Source organism: Maniola jurtina, chromosome 15, assembly GCF_905333055.1.
Source record: "Maniola jurtina chromosome 15, ilManJurt1.1, whole genome shotgun sequence".
Classification (NCBI taxonomy): Eukaryota; Metazoa; Arthropoda; class Insecta; order Lepidoptera; family Nymphalidae; genus Maniola; species Maniola jurtina.
In genome coordinates, this window is record NC_060043.1 from 5,516,825 (window position 1) to 5,536,647 (window position 19,823).

Genomic DNA, 19,823 nt, shown 5'->3' on the forward strand with positions numbered 1-19,823 from the left:
CAGCGATAACCGTAGTTACTATGAAGATCGTCTCTCATTATTTTTAAAAACCTTTTATCGATAGTGCAATATTCTACGATGTCTGCAATTTTGCTGCGATTCAGATTTTCAAAGTAAACCAAACTATCCTTGCCAGAATTATCCCGAAGTTTATTTAGGGCTGGCTTAGCGCCTAAAATAATAGAACTACTGATTGAACTAGTCAAATAACTCTGTGACGTAATCGACACAACAATAAACCTATTAAACAACAAGGCGGGTATCCAATTTGCAACCGTTTGGTCGTGATCCAGCCAGCTTAATCGTCGAATTGTTGCGGTGAGGTGCCTGAGGCGATTTAAGGTGTCGTAACTACCAGTCGTTAATTCAGTTGCGCGTTTCATCATAATATTTGAATCTTTATCAGCTAATTACTTGCCTAAATAAACAAAACAATAGAAGGCAATTACAAAGTAGCAAATACGAATTGCGCGTAATTAGAACTGTAAATCGAGCTGCAAGACTCAAAAGCTGTAGAGTCTTAGATAAATTACTTACAAGTAACTAATCATAAAGCTGTTATAGCTTAGTGGTTAGAACGTCCGGCTCTTAAGCGGAAGTCGAGGGTTCGATCCCGGGCACGCACCTCTAATTTTTCAGTTATGTGCGTTTTTAAGCAATTAAATATCACTTGCTTTAATGGTGAAGGAATAGGTACATCGTGAGGAAACCTGCATGCCTGAGAGTTCTCCATGTACTCAAAGATGTGTGAAGTTAGCCAATCCGCATTGGGCCAGCGTGATAGACTATGGCCTGAACCCTTCTCACTCTGAGAAGAGACCTGTCCTCAGTAGTGGGCCGGCAATGGGTTGATCATGATGAATCATAATAACCTGAGCATGGATAATAAAGAGTCATTAGTCATTCAGTTATTATTATAACATTTGAAATATTTGAAATAATATATAGGTAGGTATTAGGTAGGTACCCAGTGGTAGTACAAATTAATAATTAATTATTATTTACTTACCGAATATTTAATAGCTGTTGATATATGGTTTATACGAGTATAGTGTCTTCCGTATAGTTACGCTAAAGGGACAGAAATCATTTTATATTTTAACTGTCACATGTGCAACTATATTTTATTCAAATGATATAATCATTATTTTGCTATTGATTTACTGAATAGGCGTCGCTCAATGAATTGAGCGCCCGCTGCATATAAAACACACTGAGTCAATAGGTCAATAATAAAGAAAAATTCATAATAATATTATAACATCTATTTAAAATACAAAAATGCTGACCTTACAAGGCTAACCACTGCGTTATTCACAAATCTGTGGGCATACTTGTGTTGGATAAATGTAGCCTAAAAACAACATGTTTGGTTTGTTTTAGTTGAAGTACCTAATGACGTATTTTTTAATGAATACTTATTTATACTGGAATAGTTTCTCGTTGAGGAACTCAAAAAGAGTTCCTGTCATAGTTGCGTGATGATACCTAGTTATAAAACGCACTAACCTGGAATAAATACGGCAGACCTACAGAATTTTCATTATCCTTACTGCATCGTACTACTTTTGGTCATATCAAGAAGGAAGTACCGACTTTGAATAAGTCATGGAAGGATATGTTTACTAACCCAAAAACAATTATGAAAGATGACAATTATGAAAAATAAAAGATGAGGATTCATTTCAGGCCTGCCTAGGCCTATAGGCCTAGATAAACTACTACACTAAACTAAACTAAACTACACTACTAACTAAACTAAATCGCAGCAGTTTATGGACTTGCGTGGAAAAGACATTTTATTCATATTTCTTGGGATAACGATGATAAATGATGTTTCGATGAAGTCTTTACAAGTATGCGATGTCGTCAAACCAGAATATATTACTGTGTAGTATGTAAGAGTAGACCTGAGAGCAGTGTTGACGAAGGTGTGGGCGGATCAGGTTATCCCGTATACATAAGAACTAAGTACCTACCTATAGGTTTTAAAATGTAGCTAATGATCGCATACCAACTATGTACTAGAGACTATACGATCCGGAAGAAACATAAGAGCCTAAATAGTCGCAAGAGACGAAAGAATCGCACTCAAAGCATTTTTCAATACTTCTAATACTAATTATTCTGAAAATGGGTGTCCCGTTAGCAGCTCAACATTCGGTCGCATCGGGTGCAATAAAATAAAAGTCCCTTACAAGAGAAAACTCCAAAATTAGTTTGAATATCAATGTAGGTACTCGCTTAGTTAATAAGCGAATTTATTGACGCATTTCAAAACAAGTGATCTTATCAAAATCTTCCTCAATTTATGGTAATTTAAAAAAATATCTTTATCAGGCTTTTAAAGTGTTGTGATTTTAAATGGGTATAAAACAAAAACTGGAGTTTAATTTATTCGTGCGGTTAGTTACTTTAGCCGTAAGCCTTCTCGATTTACATTGAAGATATGCAACAGATTAGTCTTCTTTAACAAGACCCCTAAAACCTGATATTGCTGCGAAAATAAAAGAGTTTGACTTTATTTATGATCAACTTTGTTTTAATTCTGAGAACACTTATCAATATAAAGTGGAGTTAATAATATTTTCTGCCGCACCATTTTTTTTATATTCTTTCTGTAATTGACTATTTCATTACCTAAAAACTATTTTGGTCTAAGATGATGCTTGCGGCTTCGCCCGCGTGGATTTACGTATTTAAAAATCCCTTAGGAACTCTTCGATTTCACATGATAGATGTATATGCAAACTAACCCTGTAAAAAAATTGAACATCGATTAAACGTGTGGGTGTTTAAAAATCTGTGAAAACTTTTTAATTTTCCGGGATAAAAAGTATCCTATGTCCATCCCCGGGATATAAGTATATATCTATAAGTATCTATCTCTGTAAGTACCGATGGGCCGTGGAAAAGGTAGCAGATTGTCAGACGGACACACTTTCGCATGTATTAGTAGGTAAGTATGCATTACATTCTTCAACGTAATCAATGAACCATTTCAAATATGTAGCTTACAATAGGTAAACCTATTTATACAACAGATATGTACCGTACCTTCCACTAAGGCTTAGATCTATAGAGCTCACTTTGACTTTGCTCAGACTTAAAGACACTGTTAAAACGAGACAGCGTTATACAGTTGGCTTAAATCTGTCTCGTTTTAACTGAAACTTAAGTCTAAGCAAAGTGCGCTCTACAGATTTCAACCTCAGTCTACTGGCCTCACGTAGGTTTACGTTCCCAATGAGTCGTTATGACTCGCTCATTGAATTCGTCGCACAAATTAGAGGGTCCTATTCGTTCACAGATGAGAGCCCCGCTGAGCATGACGTGTGAACGTTTTAATTAGAGTGAATCGGTCATTGGGGGACAACCCTGCTTAGCCAGAAATAGCTTCATTGAAAGAAATGAGACGTGATGTTTACGTAGGCAACCGATTTTATCTTCGTATTCCAATCGAGACAACCATTTGATAATAACTTCAACAGTTTTTTTGGTGGGACGCTTCTTCGAGTTCCCTATATTGTCTTCTACTAATTGCTATGATCCTTTTCCATCTGAATATTACCATTTTCCATCACTGTCCATATTATAAATTCGAAAGTGTGTGTGTTTGTTGGTTCGTCATTTAATAGCATCACAACGGAGAAACCTACGAGATTTTTAAAAACCTAAATTCACGTGGACGAAGTCGCGGGCATCCGGTAACATAATTATTTATTTTTAATGACACGCACATACGTACGAAATCACAATTATTAGGGTTTACACTTCATACCATTATTAGTATTTCGTTATTTTTTTATTATCTGTGAGCTTGCATGTGGGCGGGAGTTTGGGAGAGTAGTAAAAATTTATATCAGTCTATAACGGGACCTAAACAAACACGTTATCTAAACAATTTTTACGGGTTTGTCAAAATGAGAATATCTTTATTTGTGAGCAAACTTCGAGCTGTGCACTCCCACGTGCGTGTCAAGAGCATGTGTACAATATAAAGTATGTCGCATAATAATAGATCGGTATTTTAGTCCATATGCCCCGGTTCTTCTTAGAATCAAAAAACGACTTCTACAACAGTCTACATAGCTAATTAGGTTTCATTGTGCTTAGTTTAACAGATATATAGATAAAAGGAATGCAAATTAATTTATACCTATTTAGTGTTTTTTTTTTTTCTAAATAAGGAAGCTATTAGGTACTCTGTTCAATTAGGTATAACCCTTCAGGAGCCAACTTATAATATTCATCATATTATAAGTTGGCTCCTGAAGGGTTATATACATACATAGGGATATATATACATTCATCATATTATGTATGTAGTACGCTACTAATAGTGATACTTAATACTTACTTCTTAAAATATGTACCTACTACCTACTTAGGTAGGTACTATGTTCTAAAAACTTATGTTAATAGTCCATTGACATATTTACAATCAACATCCCCTTATCAAAGTTAGGTATATTGATAATATCTGTATCAAAGTTTGTTTTTTAAAAGTAAATAAGATTGGGCATTAGGGAGGTGGGACTTCGGGACCAGTGATATGTTATTAGATCTATCGTTGGGACAGACTGAATGGCAATTTCCTTCTGCATACGTAGACCGTACCACTAACACTCGAAAGCTTTTCAAACAAAAAATAGATTCCTTATTTATATAAACACTAGCTGAAGCTCGCGACTTCGTCCGCGTGGATTTAGGTTTTTCGAAATCCCGTGGGAACTCTTTGATTTTCCCGGATAAAAAGTAGCCTATGTGTTAATCCAGGATACTATCTATCTTCATTCCCAGTCAAGTCCGTCCAGTGGTTTTTCGTGAAGGAGTAACAAACATACACACACACATACAAACTTTCGCTTTTATAATATTATTGTGTGAAGTGTGATATAATATTATACAGCGTAGTTCAAAAGCTGAATAATTAAAAAATAGATTTAAAAAAATGTTTGTAATACTTGCAGTAGGTATTAAAATATATATTTTTGCATTAAATCAAAAATAATTGTCGTAACTACGCGCCACCCAGTCGGAAGTCTATTGGATTCCTTCCAATACGCCGTTAGTACATTTATCTCTTGAAATTGAACGTACTTGTCTAGCACTAGCTGTGACTCACTGAGCAAACAAGGCGATGCAGAACATTTTATAGTATTCAGTAATATAGCGTCGGATTCGTTCAAATGCGTTCCTATACTTATTATAGAGCCTAAAATACCTTGGCTGCACGCAAGACTCACAAGATACTTGTACTTTAGCTAGGAAGTGCATTTTTAGGAAAAACTAGCGACCCGCCCGGGCTTTTTCTTCAAACGTAAATCCTTTAGCCCATCTTTAGGCGTCGTTGAATTTGCCATCAAAATCTTAGGTACAAAGATTTTTCTGCTCTACACGTGAAAACAAAGAAGCACTACCACTGCTATGGTAATTTGATACTTTTGAATTTTCTTTTTCCGTGTTTTCCGTGTAAAATTAGTACTTATCTAGGAAAAGGTAGGCCAAAGTTATTTCTAGTGTAGGTACAAGTTACTTAACTTGGAATATGTTACGGATGTACAATGTACACAGTTATCTATATTTGCAATATACCTACGCCTAATCTTAGCAACAAAACTGCTGCCCGCTTTGAGTCATTGTTATTAGTAAGTTTCCAGGTAAGGCACTACAATCATTCATGCAGTTTTTTTTTTTTAACCAACTATTTTTGGTAGCATTTATTATTCCCGAAATCCAAATAATTCGAATCTAAGAAAATCAAATTACTTCAATTCAAATTACTTTTTTGATATTCAGTGATAATCTCTTCTCTTATTATGTCTCTATAAATCATATTAAAAAAATCGCAATCTGTGCGTATCTATATATCCGATTATAACTTATCAAATTGTTAGTAGACTACAATAAGGTTTTCAGGATTTTCAGCATCATCTAGAAAGTTTAACGTGCCAGAATTGTAAAGAAAATCTATCTAGAAAATTTATGTTCCTACTTCCTGTATTATATTTATACCTAACATTTATAACACTCTCATAAAAAGATAATATAAAACAATTCTGAAACAAAATCGTTGTGGTGTTTATACATTCCAGAGTAGGTATAATAGGCTCGTACCTACAGTACAGCCACAGAATACTTAATATTACCTGTACAGCCTAGCATATTAAAAGACTTCGTATCATTTTTTGTAGTACTTAGGTATAAGCTCAAATCAGGACGCTGAAATTCAGCCCAGACCCGAAAAACATTACTGAAAAATGCACTTTCTAGTCGAACAAGATGCCAAGTTCCATATTCTCTTCCTGGATCTTTATTGAGGTCACAGCCTCCCGGCGCCAACTTACATTCATTATTCATATCATGACATGTTTATAATAGTAGGTACTATACTTACGTATATACGTTGTTAAGTTTAAACATCTATTTTTATTGCACTCAAAATATGAATAAGTAGGTCGTAATAGGAAACATGTATTCGGTCCCAAAAACCTACAAAATAATATAATAATTTACTGCCTCAAAGCTTTTCGAATACAGGTTCCTGTTAATAGCTTTAGCCTACGACTTTGTCCGCGTGGAAACGCGTAACCATAGGAAAGGTTTTGTAAGAATTCTGTTGGAACTAAGCAAATAAATTAAAATCATTTATTTTCATAAACATTGTTGTGTATCTTTTGATCTAACAGTAATATTTTCATTATTAGTTTTGAGATCAAAAGCTTTTTGTCCTAGGATAAAAGCTTTTCAGTTGAGCCCTAAAAACAGACAGAATAAAATATGCTCCGGTTCGAAGGACTATGAACAACGGACTTTGTTTGATATTCAGGGCTGGATCTCGAAAACGATTTCAAAATATTTAGGTCAGACCAAATAAAAGAAAAGGCCGACACACCTATCTGCCAAGCAAGTTGCAATCCACGCGATAGGAAATATAGAGCAATGGAAGAACATCGTAGCAAAAATCACACCAATGCTATGCAGTACAATGCAAATTGGATCCACGATCCTCAAAATTGAAGCAGCGATGCAGAAAGAAGGCAACTTGGTATGTATCTATTTACATAATACTTTTTCTATGTACATAAGTAGGTAAATGTAACTTATACTTACCTTTAGGTAGGTAAACCTTCCTATAACTTTCACTAACGCAAACGTGCCTTATGCAATCTTGGAAGATAAGATAGCCTAAGTTGATAAGTGGTAACCTTAGTACAACAACTATTGAACTCAGTTAATTTAGTACATAGCGACGCAACTAGGTCTTTTCTTGGTCTTAGTTTAATAAGGCAACGTAGAGTTTGAAAAAAAATATAGATCTTGTCAAAGAACAGGGACACTGTAAATGTAATATTATAAATGTAAAACTATGTATGTTTTCCTGTCTGTCTGTTAGCTTTCATGACCCATCTCTTTAACGGATTTTGACCGGTACAGAAATAGATTGCATATTTGGTGAAGGATACTTTTTAACCAAAAAATTCCCCAAAAACTTTCGTACTCTACTCAATGAGCTTTTAGATACCACATTAGAGTAAGAAAAAATCTCCGACTCCTTTTTCATGTATGAGAAACCTAATTTAATTGAATTACTAATTCAATATTCAGTTTTGGGTCAACGTTTTACACCAAATACCAAAATTTCAGGTTTGTAACTCATTTCGTATTCGTATATAGAGACCGCGCCGGTGATACGCAGGCAGACAGACCGACAGCAGCGGAGAAGAGCTCCGTACCTATTCGCCTCTGCTGTCTGTCAAAGGGTATAACCATTGGGTACGGGACCCTAAAAACCAAAACTTACGCGAACAAAGTCGCAGGCATCATGTAGTAGGCAAATACTACGGTACATAGTCGTAGAAATGCGTAGGTAGATAATATGAAATGCAACCCATAACTGTAGTATAGGTAAGTTGCTTTCGTCATGGTTAAGCCCCTATCACCACCATCCAGTGCTTTCAGACATTGTGCTTCCGCTAAGCTTACTAAGATGCCGAAAGCAATCTTTGTTTCCCCAAAAAATGAAACACGTTTAGAAAAATAGTGTAAAACATTAAAGTATGACAAAAACAAAAGCACAAACCATTTGCATTCTTTTGAATATAAAAATTACAGGCATATTTCGGGTGCTAACAAGGAGCAACACAAGGAGCAACACATTATCCAAATTTTTATCTGTTATATCAAAGAAACATGGTGAATCCATTAGCCACTGCTAAAGGTACATTTTAGTGATCGGAACAAAAGATAATAAAAATAAAGATTTACGAAATATCCGCTTATGTATTTACACCCACCTATAAAACTTTCCTTCGAATTATCAATAGCTCTACATTCCTGATAAGGGCAACGCACTTCTGATAGCCCGATATCAAACGTGTCTACATATAATTCTTATTGTATTAAATACTCACAGAAACCGATCAACGAGCAATATCAAACACATGTAAGGAGGCGACCTTCACACATGACATCATAACTTATTATTCATAAGATTAACTAATACCTACTGAACTACTTACCAGCTAATATTTTCGCCGTTACTACCAATAGTGAGATGTTCAGCCACGGAAAATCCAAAATAAGAGCCAGGCTCGCCGAACTTTATCACAGGAATCCGCGGTTCCAAGTTGAAACTGGTGACACAGTATAGTATGCACAAAAATATAACACTCCTGAAACCGATTTTCGCAGCCATCGTTGTGTTCGTTGTTTTATCGAGTTTAAAATCGTGTTTTCGCACCAATTCACTGTTTACCAGTTATTAGTTGGCACATCGCGGTTTTCGTATAAAAAGTGTTAAACGGATGGGCAAAAGACCCCCAGCGCGCTTGCCGTTCGCCGGCCGATTATTCCCGCTCAACTTTACTCGAATTTCTGTTGCCTCTACGTAGACACAACAAGCCTCTATACTACGCGCAGTACGAGCGGCTGAACGCCCGCTAAAGGCGACTGAACTCATAAAATAGAGAACTGATTTTGTTTAACGCCATCTAGTACAGCACGAGAGAATATTGGTGATATTATTCCAACTATGCTGCCATCTATAGGCATCGTTTCTTATGAATTGGTTCTTCGTGGAATATTGACTCATCTTCTTTCTACTTATGAAGTTCATATCCTCGCTAATAGATGTCTAATCTAGTACTCTCTACTACTTATTATCTAGTATCATTAAAATATACGTTCTTTTTAAACCATCCTCGAATGTTTAGTTTTGCCACTTTTGCTATCACGTTGCCAATCTGCCTATTTTGTGCTATAATTTGTTTTTTTGCCCAGTTCTGCGATTTTCGATTCCCGAACCAATAATACATTACTTACGTAAGTTACACCCTTCTGTAACTTAGATCATTTTCTTATCAACCATATCATCTAAATATTTATCTATTTTTTCAATGTTAATAATATAACATACAGCTAATAATAATTAGCTAGCTAATAGTGAGTGGGTACCATGACTGACTGTGGGGATCAAAAAACTTCTGTAAAGTCAAGATCAGCACTAAAAGAATGTCGAGAAATTCCAAAGAATCCTTATTTAGTATAGCTAGTTTTTGCAAATAAATTGTCAAGGAATGCCTGAGAACAACTACGAAGGTCCCTACCAATGCGGGGCAACATGCCCCGCATTGGTAGGGACCTTCGTCTCTCATTCTACATAAAAATCATCGCATGATTGCGTGCACAATCTGATCTCCATTGTCCAGTCTAACAAAACTGGTGGAATCCCATCCAAACCTTTACCAGCTCATTTAAAATAAGATTAACATACCTCATTTGCGCACATTGTATGCCCAGTAACCCATAATTCTAGCAGTAATAAGCTAAGCTGATTCAGTTCCATGATTTTAGCAAATCGATACTAAGTATATAATGATATCGACGAAGACATAAATTTTCATTTATGTAACTTGGTCTACTTGCAGGCAATTAATTGCCTTTTATAATTTTTAAGACTTCATGTTTGTGTATTAGCTTTTGCAAAACTTTTGATCATAATAATAAGGCCTTAACATAGTAGGTATCTGGTATAAAGGAAACAACAAAGTTACACAAAATGATTTATTAAAATAATATTCGACATACATAGTAATTAAATAAGAAACATTGATAACATAACAATTTTATCAGATTTAATTAACACAATTTCAAAAGTATTTTAAGTCATTGGTTTGGTATAAATTATAAAACAGAATGCTATAGTCTTTTACTACTCTCTCCGATTTATTTCAAAAGTATCTAATAGTTATCCGGTTAAATAAAAATACTGATCAAATATCCTGTCAACTTTCTGATGGGAGAAAGTTAGAAACAGATTTAAACTGAGTGATATGTTGCAGGTGAAGATTTTCCTAATCATCGTACCAAGAATCAACAATCTCTTTAAACCATTCAGCCATACAGCCAAAACGATTCTGCAACCAAATTGCAAGCAGCACTAGAAATTGACCTCGATTGGTTGCAAACTCGTGATTAGATCGATTGACATTTGATGGAACCTTTGTCGCGCCAGGTAGAGTTTGGTTTTACAATACATATTATTGAGAACGATACCCTTTACTTGTATTGCAATACCATTCGCTGCTTGTGCAATATTTAAGGCAGAGGATGGAAGGTTAGTTCAGTCTGTGAGTGCGCAAACAAGAGGTTCAGTTGTGAGTCCAAACCGACGTTGAAGACTTTCACCAATTTAGCAGTTGCTTGGTTGGGTTCTTTGCGTACCAGTGCTGTTCCTGAAACTTTCATCAGATGCACTTCGGAATCCACTGAGCCACCTCCTGTAGTAGCCAATTTCACGTGGCACGTTACGTCTACTCGGATGTATTTCTGAACAGCCTTTCCTCGTTTGCCTGGGATGTCAACATATTCAGTTTTCTCCTCGATTTGTGGCAAGTCAGCACGGAACACCACCGCTTCTCCAAGGAGTCCCTGGAATAAATAAAATTTTATGAGAAAATTATACCAACAAACTTATAAAAGAAACCGATTATTTGAAATTTGATCCGTAGGCGTTGGCTCTAATCCAATGGCGAAATTAGAAATAACTGTCCTTATGCCAAAGAAATAAGTACCTATATAAGCCATTTTATAAAGAAAACAAATAGTCTGACATACTGCGCGTTTATATATCACGAAGTTCTATTAATATATTGGCACAAATCCAAAAATGAGAATATATAAATTATTTTACTATGATACTCACCCCGTTTCCTGTTATTGTGAATTTCATATCAGGGTGTACAGCACGTGGCTCCATACCGACACCTTCAGGGTGGGAGTCTGACCAGAAATAGTTTTCAGGTGCATTAAGCGTATCTGGCTTAAAAGTGATACGCTTTCCGTAACCCATTCCAATGGATTGTAATAACAGGCTACGGCCTTCAAACAAATGGTGACGGCTGTTGGCTGGTCGCACGCGGTAGTAAAATCCAGGTACAATGCGAGGGTCAATATACGTTCCTAAAAGTTAAAAAGTATAGATGAGTTATTTTACGCATATTATGAAGTTACTCTACAAAAAGTTTTACTTTTGAGAAACTCACCGATAACAGGAAGTTCATATCTCTCTAGACCTACAACGGAGTACTGGCAAGGGATATCTTTGATGTCACTTCCGTTGACAGTGATTTTCCTTGAGGACGATTTGATGCCAGGTTTGAGTTCATATCCCTTCTTCAGTTGTTTAATACCAATGGCAACGTTGACAACTCTAGTGACGGCTGCATTTCCTCGTCCTTTCTTAAGTATAGCCACTCCAGTTACGGGCACTAATTTAGTAACGTCATCATTCTCATACCATTCCACTTTACACAAGGTGTTTATTTTTACTCTTTTCTCAATAGTACCATCGTCAGAAATTTTCTGTTCGAGCTCAATTTGGTTTTTCTGTAGTGAGAAAATAATTTAATTTAGCTACTTAATAATAATAGTGAACTTTACTGATGAAGTAGTGAACTTTCAAAACCATTTCTTACCTGCTGCTGGACAACCTCCAGTGTTCCTTGAGGCTCATGATTTGCGTCATAGATAGTGAACTTGTCTCCAACGGATACTGCTTCAATTTCAAATACAAATCCTTCTGGACGGGAGTCAGACCAAAAGTAATTGGTATTTTCGTTTAGAGTTGAATCAACGGGCTCAAAGGTGAGTCGTCTTGCGAATCCACGCCCAATTGACTCCAGGGTGAGTGCCTTACCACCGAACAAATATCTGGGCTTCACTGATAGTGGCGGGGCATCCAAAGCCTGAAATGTTCAAAATATGATTTATACGGTGCCCATGCGGGGTTAACTAAAATTGGATTTATAATTGATTATTAGGTAACAAAATTGAGATTTTTGCCCTCTTCAATTTATTTCGAGGATAATTTAATTTACTTTCTTTAATAGCAATAAAAAGAAAAGTGAATATTAAAAAACTCGAAGGTACTTTAATACAAGCTTATGTAAATATTTATGTTATACTTTTTATATATTTTGTAATCCCATGTAAGCAAATTCCCATATTATGATTATGAAAAGTTAAAGTATGTAAGAAAGTACAATAAGTATGTATTTTTAGTTATACGTGAAAATTGTCTAATGGGGAAAATATGATAAAATGGCATGAAGCCCTTATGAATGATACTTATGGTTTACCTATAACATGCTGCTGGCCAGAATGTCAGATCGACCTGTCGGGTCTCTGCGAGCGTTCTTGCAGTTTGTTTTGTGAGCGCCTCTCTGGGCGTAGGTCTGAAAAACTGGACGATCCACATACCATCGCCTACAACGGCACACAACCAGTGGCAAATACACGCAAGTCAACAGTGTTTGTCGTTGATGATATTTCCATTCTGTAAATTTCAGCAACGGACACCGCTACTCACTGTCTATCACCCTCTAACCTAATGGTACCCAATTCAATACTCGAACTGCTGAACTTGGCTTGTGATCCTTTAGAGTTGAATTCGGACTATCTTGATTAAATCATTCAAAAATAAGAAATGATTCAAATTAAAAATTACAGCATCTTTTAACATTTAAGCATAAGGTTGCCATTACAATTTGTCATATTGAAAAGTTGACAATCAATATAAATTAATATAACATGGTAAATGAAATTAACTTCTCTCATGGATTTAACTGCTCAAGATAAGACGGTAAAAATAATTAATTAAGTATATATGTGAATTAGAAATCAATAACAATAACAATTCCTTAGTATTAGATGACAACCTTACTTTTATCGTGCAACTTAACGCAAAACTTGAGTAAACTTAATTATTAATAGGGTTGTAACCATATGTAATAAAACTTTGCGAAGACTCTTAGGGTAAATATTTCAAATAATCAATTATATGTTCAGTCGTAATTTTTAAACAAGAACAACAGATTAACCCTTAAGAATTTTTCGCATAGCTTACGAACATTTTCGCAAGATTACTTCGGAAAATAAACTCACCATCCTCCGGAATTCTGAAAAGATAAATCTTGCAAAAATCTTCTTCATGCTCACAAACCAAATAACTTTAGAGGATTTGTAGAACATTAACAGAACTAAATAAAGAAATATATGAGACGCAAAATGTTCATAATATATTATTAACGCCGTGGGATCGATAACTTATTGCACACAGTATCATGTTATAAGATTACCGTTTAATTCAAATCCAGAACTCAACTCAATAGGCGCATTAATAAATAATATACACAAAGCCAATTTCTTTCTCTGTTCAGTGAAAAATTTTGCCCCAAAACTAATATGGATCTTCATAGTTTTTCTTTTGTATTGAAAGTCGAAAAGCATCACATTGATGGTACAAAAGCTGATCGATTTAACCTATCCACGAGTCGATGATCAAGCCACATTGAACAAATTTAGTTAAAGTATCGTCGCTGGTCAAAATTGGACCAAAGACCTATTTACTATTAATCGAAATGTGGAAGATTGCCTATCTAAGCAATCATCAACACTTCTTACATCAAATACAAAATGCGACGATTTCTTTAACGTGCCACAAATTGTGATGAATATTTTCAAATATTTCAAATGAATTTCTCATCTCACCTGCATTGGTCTGATTTTATATCTGAAACCAGTTCTGACTCGGGGATCAATGTACACTCCAATGACGGGCATTTGATGAGGTGCCGGGGCCGGAACACGGTATACGGCAGGCACATCTCCAAGGGTGCTAGCATCTAGTAAAACCTCCTTCTCATATGCACTTCCAGTCCAAAAAGATTTTGATGGAATTTCAAGTTGTTCCTGAAAAAGTCACTAATTGATATTTCTCCCAATTTTTCGTTTAACTTTTACTTCATCGTGTAAGGGAATCTAATTTCTCCGACCTCTTTAATTCTAACACACAAGCACTCATAACAGCTGCAGTCACATTTTTCACACATTAGTGTTTTCATCATTTTCATATATTTTTTAATTTATCAACAAAGCCAAAAAGTGACCAGACTGCAAGCCGCACTCAAGAGGAATAATGCAAGTTAAATATATCTACAATTAAAACATGTGTAAACATAGCTTGGCAAAGTATATCTCACTAAACAACATTTTTAAAATCATGCCAAGAAAATTTGATTTGTATGAAACACTGTTATGACAGTTTTAATACGTAACACTACGTACAACTTCGTATAATTTACGTAATAGAACACTTTACATTCAATTTGATTATATATTATATATTTACATTTAATTATATATTTTGCGAAATCCCTTAGGAACATCAATCAAAAGAAAAATGACTAATAATTCAAACTAAGGCTTTGTTTGATTTTATACTTATACATATAGTGAATATGTATATCTAAAAGTAAAGCAGATGACTTTAAAAGTATAAGTAGATAGTAGATACCTACACCGACGTTGGCATTAGTACAGATGAAAAGAAACGTGACAGTCAATTATATCTCAAGGACGACACACAAAATAGTCAATAAATCAATACAAAGAATACATCTAACTTGAGTAGGTAGGTAGGTAGTATCTTTAGCAATTAGTTAAAATGTACTCAATTGCAGCGATTTATCTAGAGACCAAAGTCCATACGAAAGAATGCTAGATCTATTTTTAAGCTTGCCCACATCTTTTTTCTGTACACTGTTTACAATTATACACCTACACAATTCCGCAAGTAGAAAATATACTACGCATTCAGTCAAAATTTCACCTGGAGGCTATTTGAGATCGCCCGGAAAACAAAAATTGTCAATAGGGCTGGTAATCTTATGGTCCCACTCCCACCATAGAATGAGCACAGTGAAAATTTGGGATATTATGGTTATCCTTTTCTGGTTACGATAGTTGTATGAAACCTTAGTAATGTATTGGGCAATGTTGATGACCTTCCAAATAATACCTAAAGCACTGAAGCGCAACAAATTTTCAATTTAATCAAAGGCGAGACTAAAAGACCGTCTAGTTAAAGATTGATAGGTACTTTAATTGTGGCTGTGTTTACTGGTTCATGTTATGTTTCATTGTGTAATCTATGTCTAGACAAATTGGGTCTGGTTGTGACAAAAGATAAAATAATCTCTATAAATCAGCATGTTATGAATAATCCTAAAATATTAAAATCAGCAAATCTTAAACTATTAGTATTAATACTAACTAACATGTTTAATGTTTTAAAATAACAATGACAAAAGCTATAAGTTTCGGAAATCATCCCTCAACCCTTTCGTACAAAATAAGATTCTTGATAAATCTGGCCCGAACCAGATATCGAGAAATTGCGCATCAAAAGGCAATCATCTATTCTATATATACAGTGCATTGGGCGTAGCATTGAACAGAAATAGTTTCAGCTTGTAGGGTTTCATCGGCAGAATTTTTTTGTAGGACTGTTTTCACTATGTTTAATGTAGAAAAAAAAAGTTGTGTTATACTTACACGTACATCCACATCAGGGAAAGCCTCTTCACCATCACTCTCATAATCGCTAGGAGTAGGAATACAACTTTTCGGTGCAATCTCAGGCTCCTGCAAACCAACATAATATAAATTCTGTGTTATTTGTCTAAAAACCAACATAAATTATTTTAGAAATGAAATCATCGACATCATCAGATAAAAAGAATAATATTAGCATTCTCATAATCCGGAAGAAAACCAAACGATCATTTCCGTAATGGATTGATGAATATGATATAATGTGGTAAACTATGATATATGGATGATTTCGTGATGGTTGATAGTTGTTTATACTCAATGCTTCATAGAATTTCCTATCGAAGAATTTTGATGTCTCTTCAACTTATTAAAATAGATTTTTGGTTATTATTTAAAGACTTTGATTGTAATAAATGACCTTCTAATGAGTCGTAAGGATCTTATCAAGTCAAGGACTTTAGGTAGTAAAGATGTCACGCGGTGAATCCAAGTCAGTCTCGTTTGTAACGGAGATAACCGCTATTTACGATAGCAAAAGGAGGACAAGCTAAACTAAGATAAACTTTTAAAAGCCCTTGACTTCAAAATATCCTCAATATTAATTATTCTGAAAATGCAGTTTAGTAAACTGATTGCTGATCATCGATATATAATAAGTATGCAATGATGGATCAAAATCTAACTCAGTACTTCGTACCTACTTGTGGCAATATCAGCATAACATTGAAGTGCATATTATAATTTACAAAATCTGCTCTGGGATATATCTAATTGTGTTTACATTTAAATCTTTAAATGGGATTAATGTTATAATGATAAATTTTTAAAGAATGTGCTGCTGGAATTGAATCTGTTACTGAATTTAATAGTGAAGCATGTTTAAAGGGCATAGTATTGGGTGAGGTCAGTAGATATGACCTTAGTGTATTTAGTACGCTTGATATAATAAACTGTGCGAACAAATTAGCAGTTATTACTTTCAGAATTCATACCAGATTTTGTTCATAAATATATATTTCAAGGTTAATCAAAATATTGTCTCATGGGTCACTCCCAAATATTTCGAACTTTTTAGGCAGGTACAGCCGTCTATATTGCAAAGAAGCTGCGGTACAGGTGTCCTTTTGCAGAACTCAATAAAAAAACTTTTGAACTGTATACCTATTACCTACCTAGCAAAGAAATCCAATAGAATACTGAATTAACAATTAGGTAATGAGATCATGAAGTCGGTAATTAGTTTAATCAATAAAACAATGATATTATATTATAGATATTATCAATATTTGTATAGGATAATGAGCGTTTACATTACTAATCGCTTTAGGTGTAGTTTATAACCATTAGCTACCACAAATCACAATATTAATGATATCGTAGAACTATTTACTTAAAAACTAAAAAGTAATGAATTTCGTCATATTATGACATGCTTCCCCTAAAAGTATCTATTAGTTATCCCCAGAGAAAAATATTTAGATATTCTAGTTATTTGTCTGTATTACGGATTTGTAATGTATCGTGTTTCAACCAAACCACACATTACAAAAGCTTACAGCAAAATGAAAGCATTTTTGGCCACAGAGTTAATAAAATTTCCTTTCTCATAGCAGTGATTTTAAACGTTAATAAATTAAGTAGGCATGAAGTTTAAAATACCGTAGAGCAGGATTTAACGAGAACTTTCGAGAGGTCGCGCGAAGAATCCTAATACAAGTCGATCAAAATGTATTTGTCTTATATCTAAATCAGGTCATTACCTGAGCTGAAGGTAAAGTTTCGACCAGAGCTGGTTCAACGTCGAGAGCAGTGGAAGTGCCAGCAAGACGAGCACGGGTGAGATTCCAAAGACGGCGCAGAGCCAAGGGAGTTTCTTCCACTTGCAGTTCCATTCCTTGGCTTGACATCATCTTGATGGCCTTACTTCTTGTTTACCTGATAAAGAAAGCACTATTAAGACGAAGTTTTTAAGTGACTTTAAGGGTTATTTCATGATAGTATAAGAAATAAATAAATTGCTTTGGTCACTTCACTCACTAGTCAGCAAGTAAACTAAAGTCTGTCGTTTTTATCCTCTAAAACTTTTCAAAAATAGGTTATCCGTACAGTATTACAACATAATATTCAGATGAAATTTTCCCCAACAAAGAAATTGCTGGTTTTTCCGCAGTAGAAAATACAGAGATCGCGCTCATTCGTAAATTATATAAATACAATATTACTACTACAACGGGGTAAAAAGTCGCTGTCAATAATTAAAAGTAGATTAAATAGAGAAACCGTTAAACCGCAAATATTTAATTTACCTACAAACAACAGGAAGGAGAAGGTTATCGGCATGCAATATATTTATTATGTCAATCAATAAAATCTCTCGTACCTAATAAAAGAGATGACGACGTTAAAAATTTAAAAACTTTCATAAATAATACAGAGCAATTAACTTTAAACTATGTATTTTTATTCAAAATTCAACATTAATTATACATTTAATATGTAGGACATTATTATGGTTAGAATAAAAACGATGAGGAAATAGGCTTACCGCCTAGATAACGTAACGATTCAAATTAAAAATAAATAGGACAAAACACGTTCAATATTTACAAATACTTTTTAATCAACAGTTCCTTCAGTAGATATCTTATTTAACTAACATACAGTTAGTTAGTGAGTCAATATGGTTCAAACAACTAGATTTAAAGACATTAGATATTAAAATTCTACCAGTGATAGATACTAAGGTATCACCGATACTAAAGGATGTGATACAGGTAGGTTCCCGTTGACAAAAACATATGAAAAGAAAAAGGAAGACTGGTTTGAAAAGGGTATCCAATACAAAAAGCTGCCCTTGGACGTCATTGAACGCATTGGGCTTGGAAACAGGTATAAGTAAGAAAAAAGTTTATAACAGGAATATTAAAACTGTGAAATGTTGTAGAATATTCTGTGAAAATAATTATAAATAAGAAATTCAAATAATAATATTATATAATAATAATACCTACCTTGTTTTTTTAAAATTTAAGGTTCAAGAAAAGGAATGAACATCAAAATATAATAAGCTATTCTAGATTATTCGAGTTATATTTTACTAGCCAACCTACATCTAATCCAAAAATAGCTAAAAACGGTGACGCTAAAATTCTGCAAGTGTGCATTATTTTGATAAATATCCACATGTAAATACCGTTAAAATAACACGTGAATTCAATGAAATATTTACAGCTGATACGCATGAGAAAGTAGGTGCAAATACTTTCGATCAAGTTCTAACTTCTAGTTCGGTGAACGCGGCACAGAGAAAGCGTTGGCCGTTGCATCCATGCCAGCCATTTGCACCGCCTGCCATTTTGTTTCCAGAACATTCTATTTTAAAATTACCTCTAATTGTAAATTCTGGAACATTTACTTTTCTTTCAGCTTTTCTTTAAAACGCATTGCACTTACATACTGTCTTGTAATTATAATTATAATTTCATAAATTCATTCCAAATTCTTACCTCGACGAAATTAAGATTCAGATAAATTTCTCTCGGTCGTGGGAGAGGAGAATATCTTGAAATCAAATTTAATCTGCAATACAAATTTTAGGTCACAACTGCGGACGTTTCACACGGTGAATCAATGCAAACGTTTAAAAGCGCAACTCGAACACGACTGAGGGTTAAACGTAACGAATGAGGTATTTTAAACTTGAGTAATCGGTCCTCCCCAGTCACTGCCTGCGTATGAAGAGGATGGTGCTACATGGAAGATAGAGACAGAGGTATGAGCACGCAGGGTCCGCGTGCTCCGCTAGACACTCACACACACAGAGACAGGGTGTTACGCATGCGTTTCCAGCTATTGATACCGTCTCCAAACGTGAAGAGACGTCACTGGCCTCCTTTCAGTGCGAAGTTCATCAGAGGGTTCTT

The 19,823-nt window shown here is 34.7% G+C and overlaps 2 protein-coding genes across 4 annotated transcripts in view; both read right to left on the reverse strand.

The window, feature by feature from the left end:
* The window catches only part of LOC123872627 (integrin alpha-PS1), a 114,633-nt gene extending 105,675 nt beyond the window's left edge, over nucleotides 1-8,958 (reverse strand). For both annotated transcript variants that reach the window (XM_045917016.1, XM_045917015.1), the window contains exon 1: nucleotides 8,526-8,958. In XM_045917016.1, the coding sequence (XP_045772972.1) occupies nucleotides 8,526-8,701 (176 nt within the window). In that variant the 5' untranslated portion in view covers nucleotides 8,702-8,958. The remainder of the gene's footprint in view (nucleotides 1-8,525) is intronic.
* A 1,098-nt stretch (nucleotides 8,959-10,056) lies between these two features.
* LOC123872884 lies at nucleotides 10,057-19,584 on the reverse strand. 2 transcript variants are annotated; one of them, XM_045917482.1, is made up of 8 exons: nucleotides 19,407-19,584; nucleotides 17,661-17,835; nucleotides 15,901-15,990; nucleotides 14,056-14,256; nucleotides 11,982-12,251; nucleotides 11,550-11,892; nucleotides 11,210-11,466; nucleotides 10,057-10,935 (listed from the first exon to the last, which is right to left on the reverse strand). In XM_045917482.1, exons 2-8 carry the CDS (start codon nucleotides 17,808-17,810, stop codon nucleotides 10,603-10,605), a joined length of 1,644 nt encoding a protein of 547 aa, XP_045773438.1. In that variant the 5' UTR covers nucleotides 17,811-17,835; nucleotides 19,407-19,584; the 3' UTR covers nucleotides 10,057-10,602. The 2 variants fall into 2 exon arrangements, with proteins under 2 accessions (XP_045773438.1, XP_045773439.1); XM_045917483.1 differs by lacking the exons at nucleotides 15,901-15,990; nucleotides 17,661-17,835; nucleotides 19,407-19,584 and adding an exon at nucleotides 14,340-14,501.
* Nucleotides 19,585-19,823: the final 239 nt, after the last annotated feature.

Bases quoted from the DNA above. Each gene is read 5' to 3' on its own strand.
- LOC123872884 (XM_045917482.1), bottom strand. From the start codon at position 17,810: ATGATGTCAAGCCAAGGAATGGAACTGCAAGTGGAAGAAACTCCCTTG. The intron at 11,467-11,549 runs GTGAGTTTCTCA...TTTAACTTTTAG, and splicing joins ATATGAACTTCCTGTTATCG to GAACGTATATTGACCCTCGC. The intron at 10,936-11,209 runs GTGAGTATCATA...TATTTATTCCAG, and splicing joins TCACAATAACAGGAAACGGG to GGACTCCTTGGAGAAGCGGT.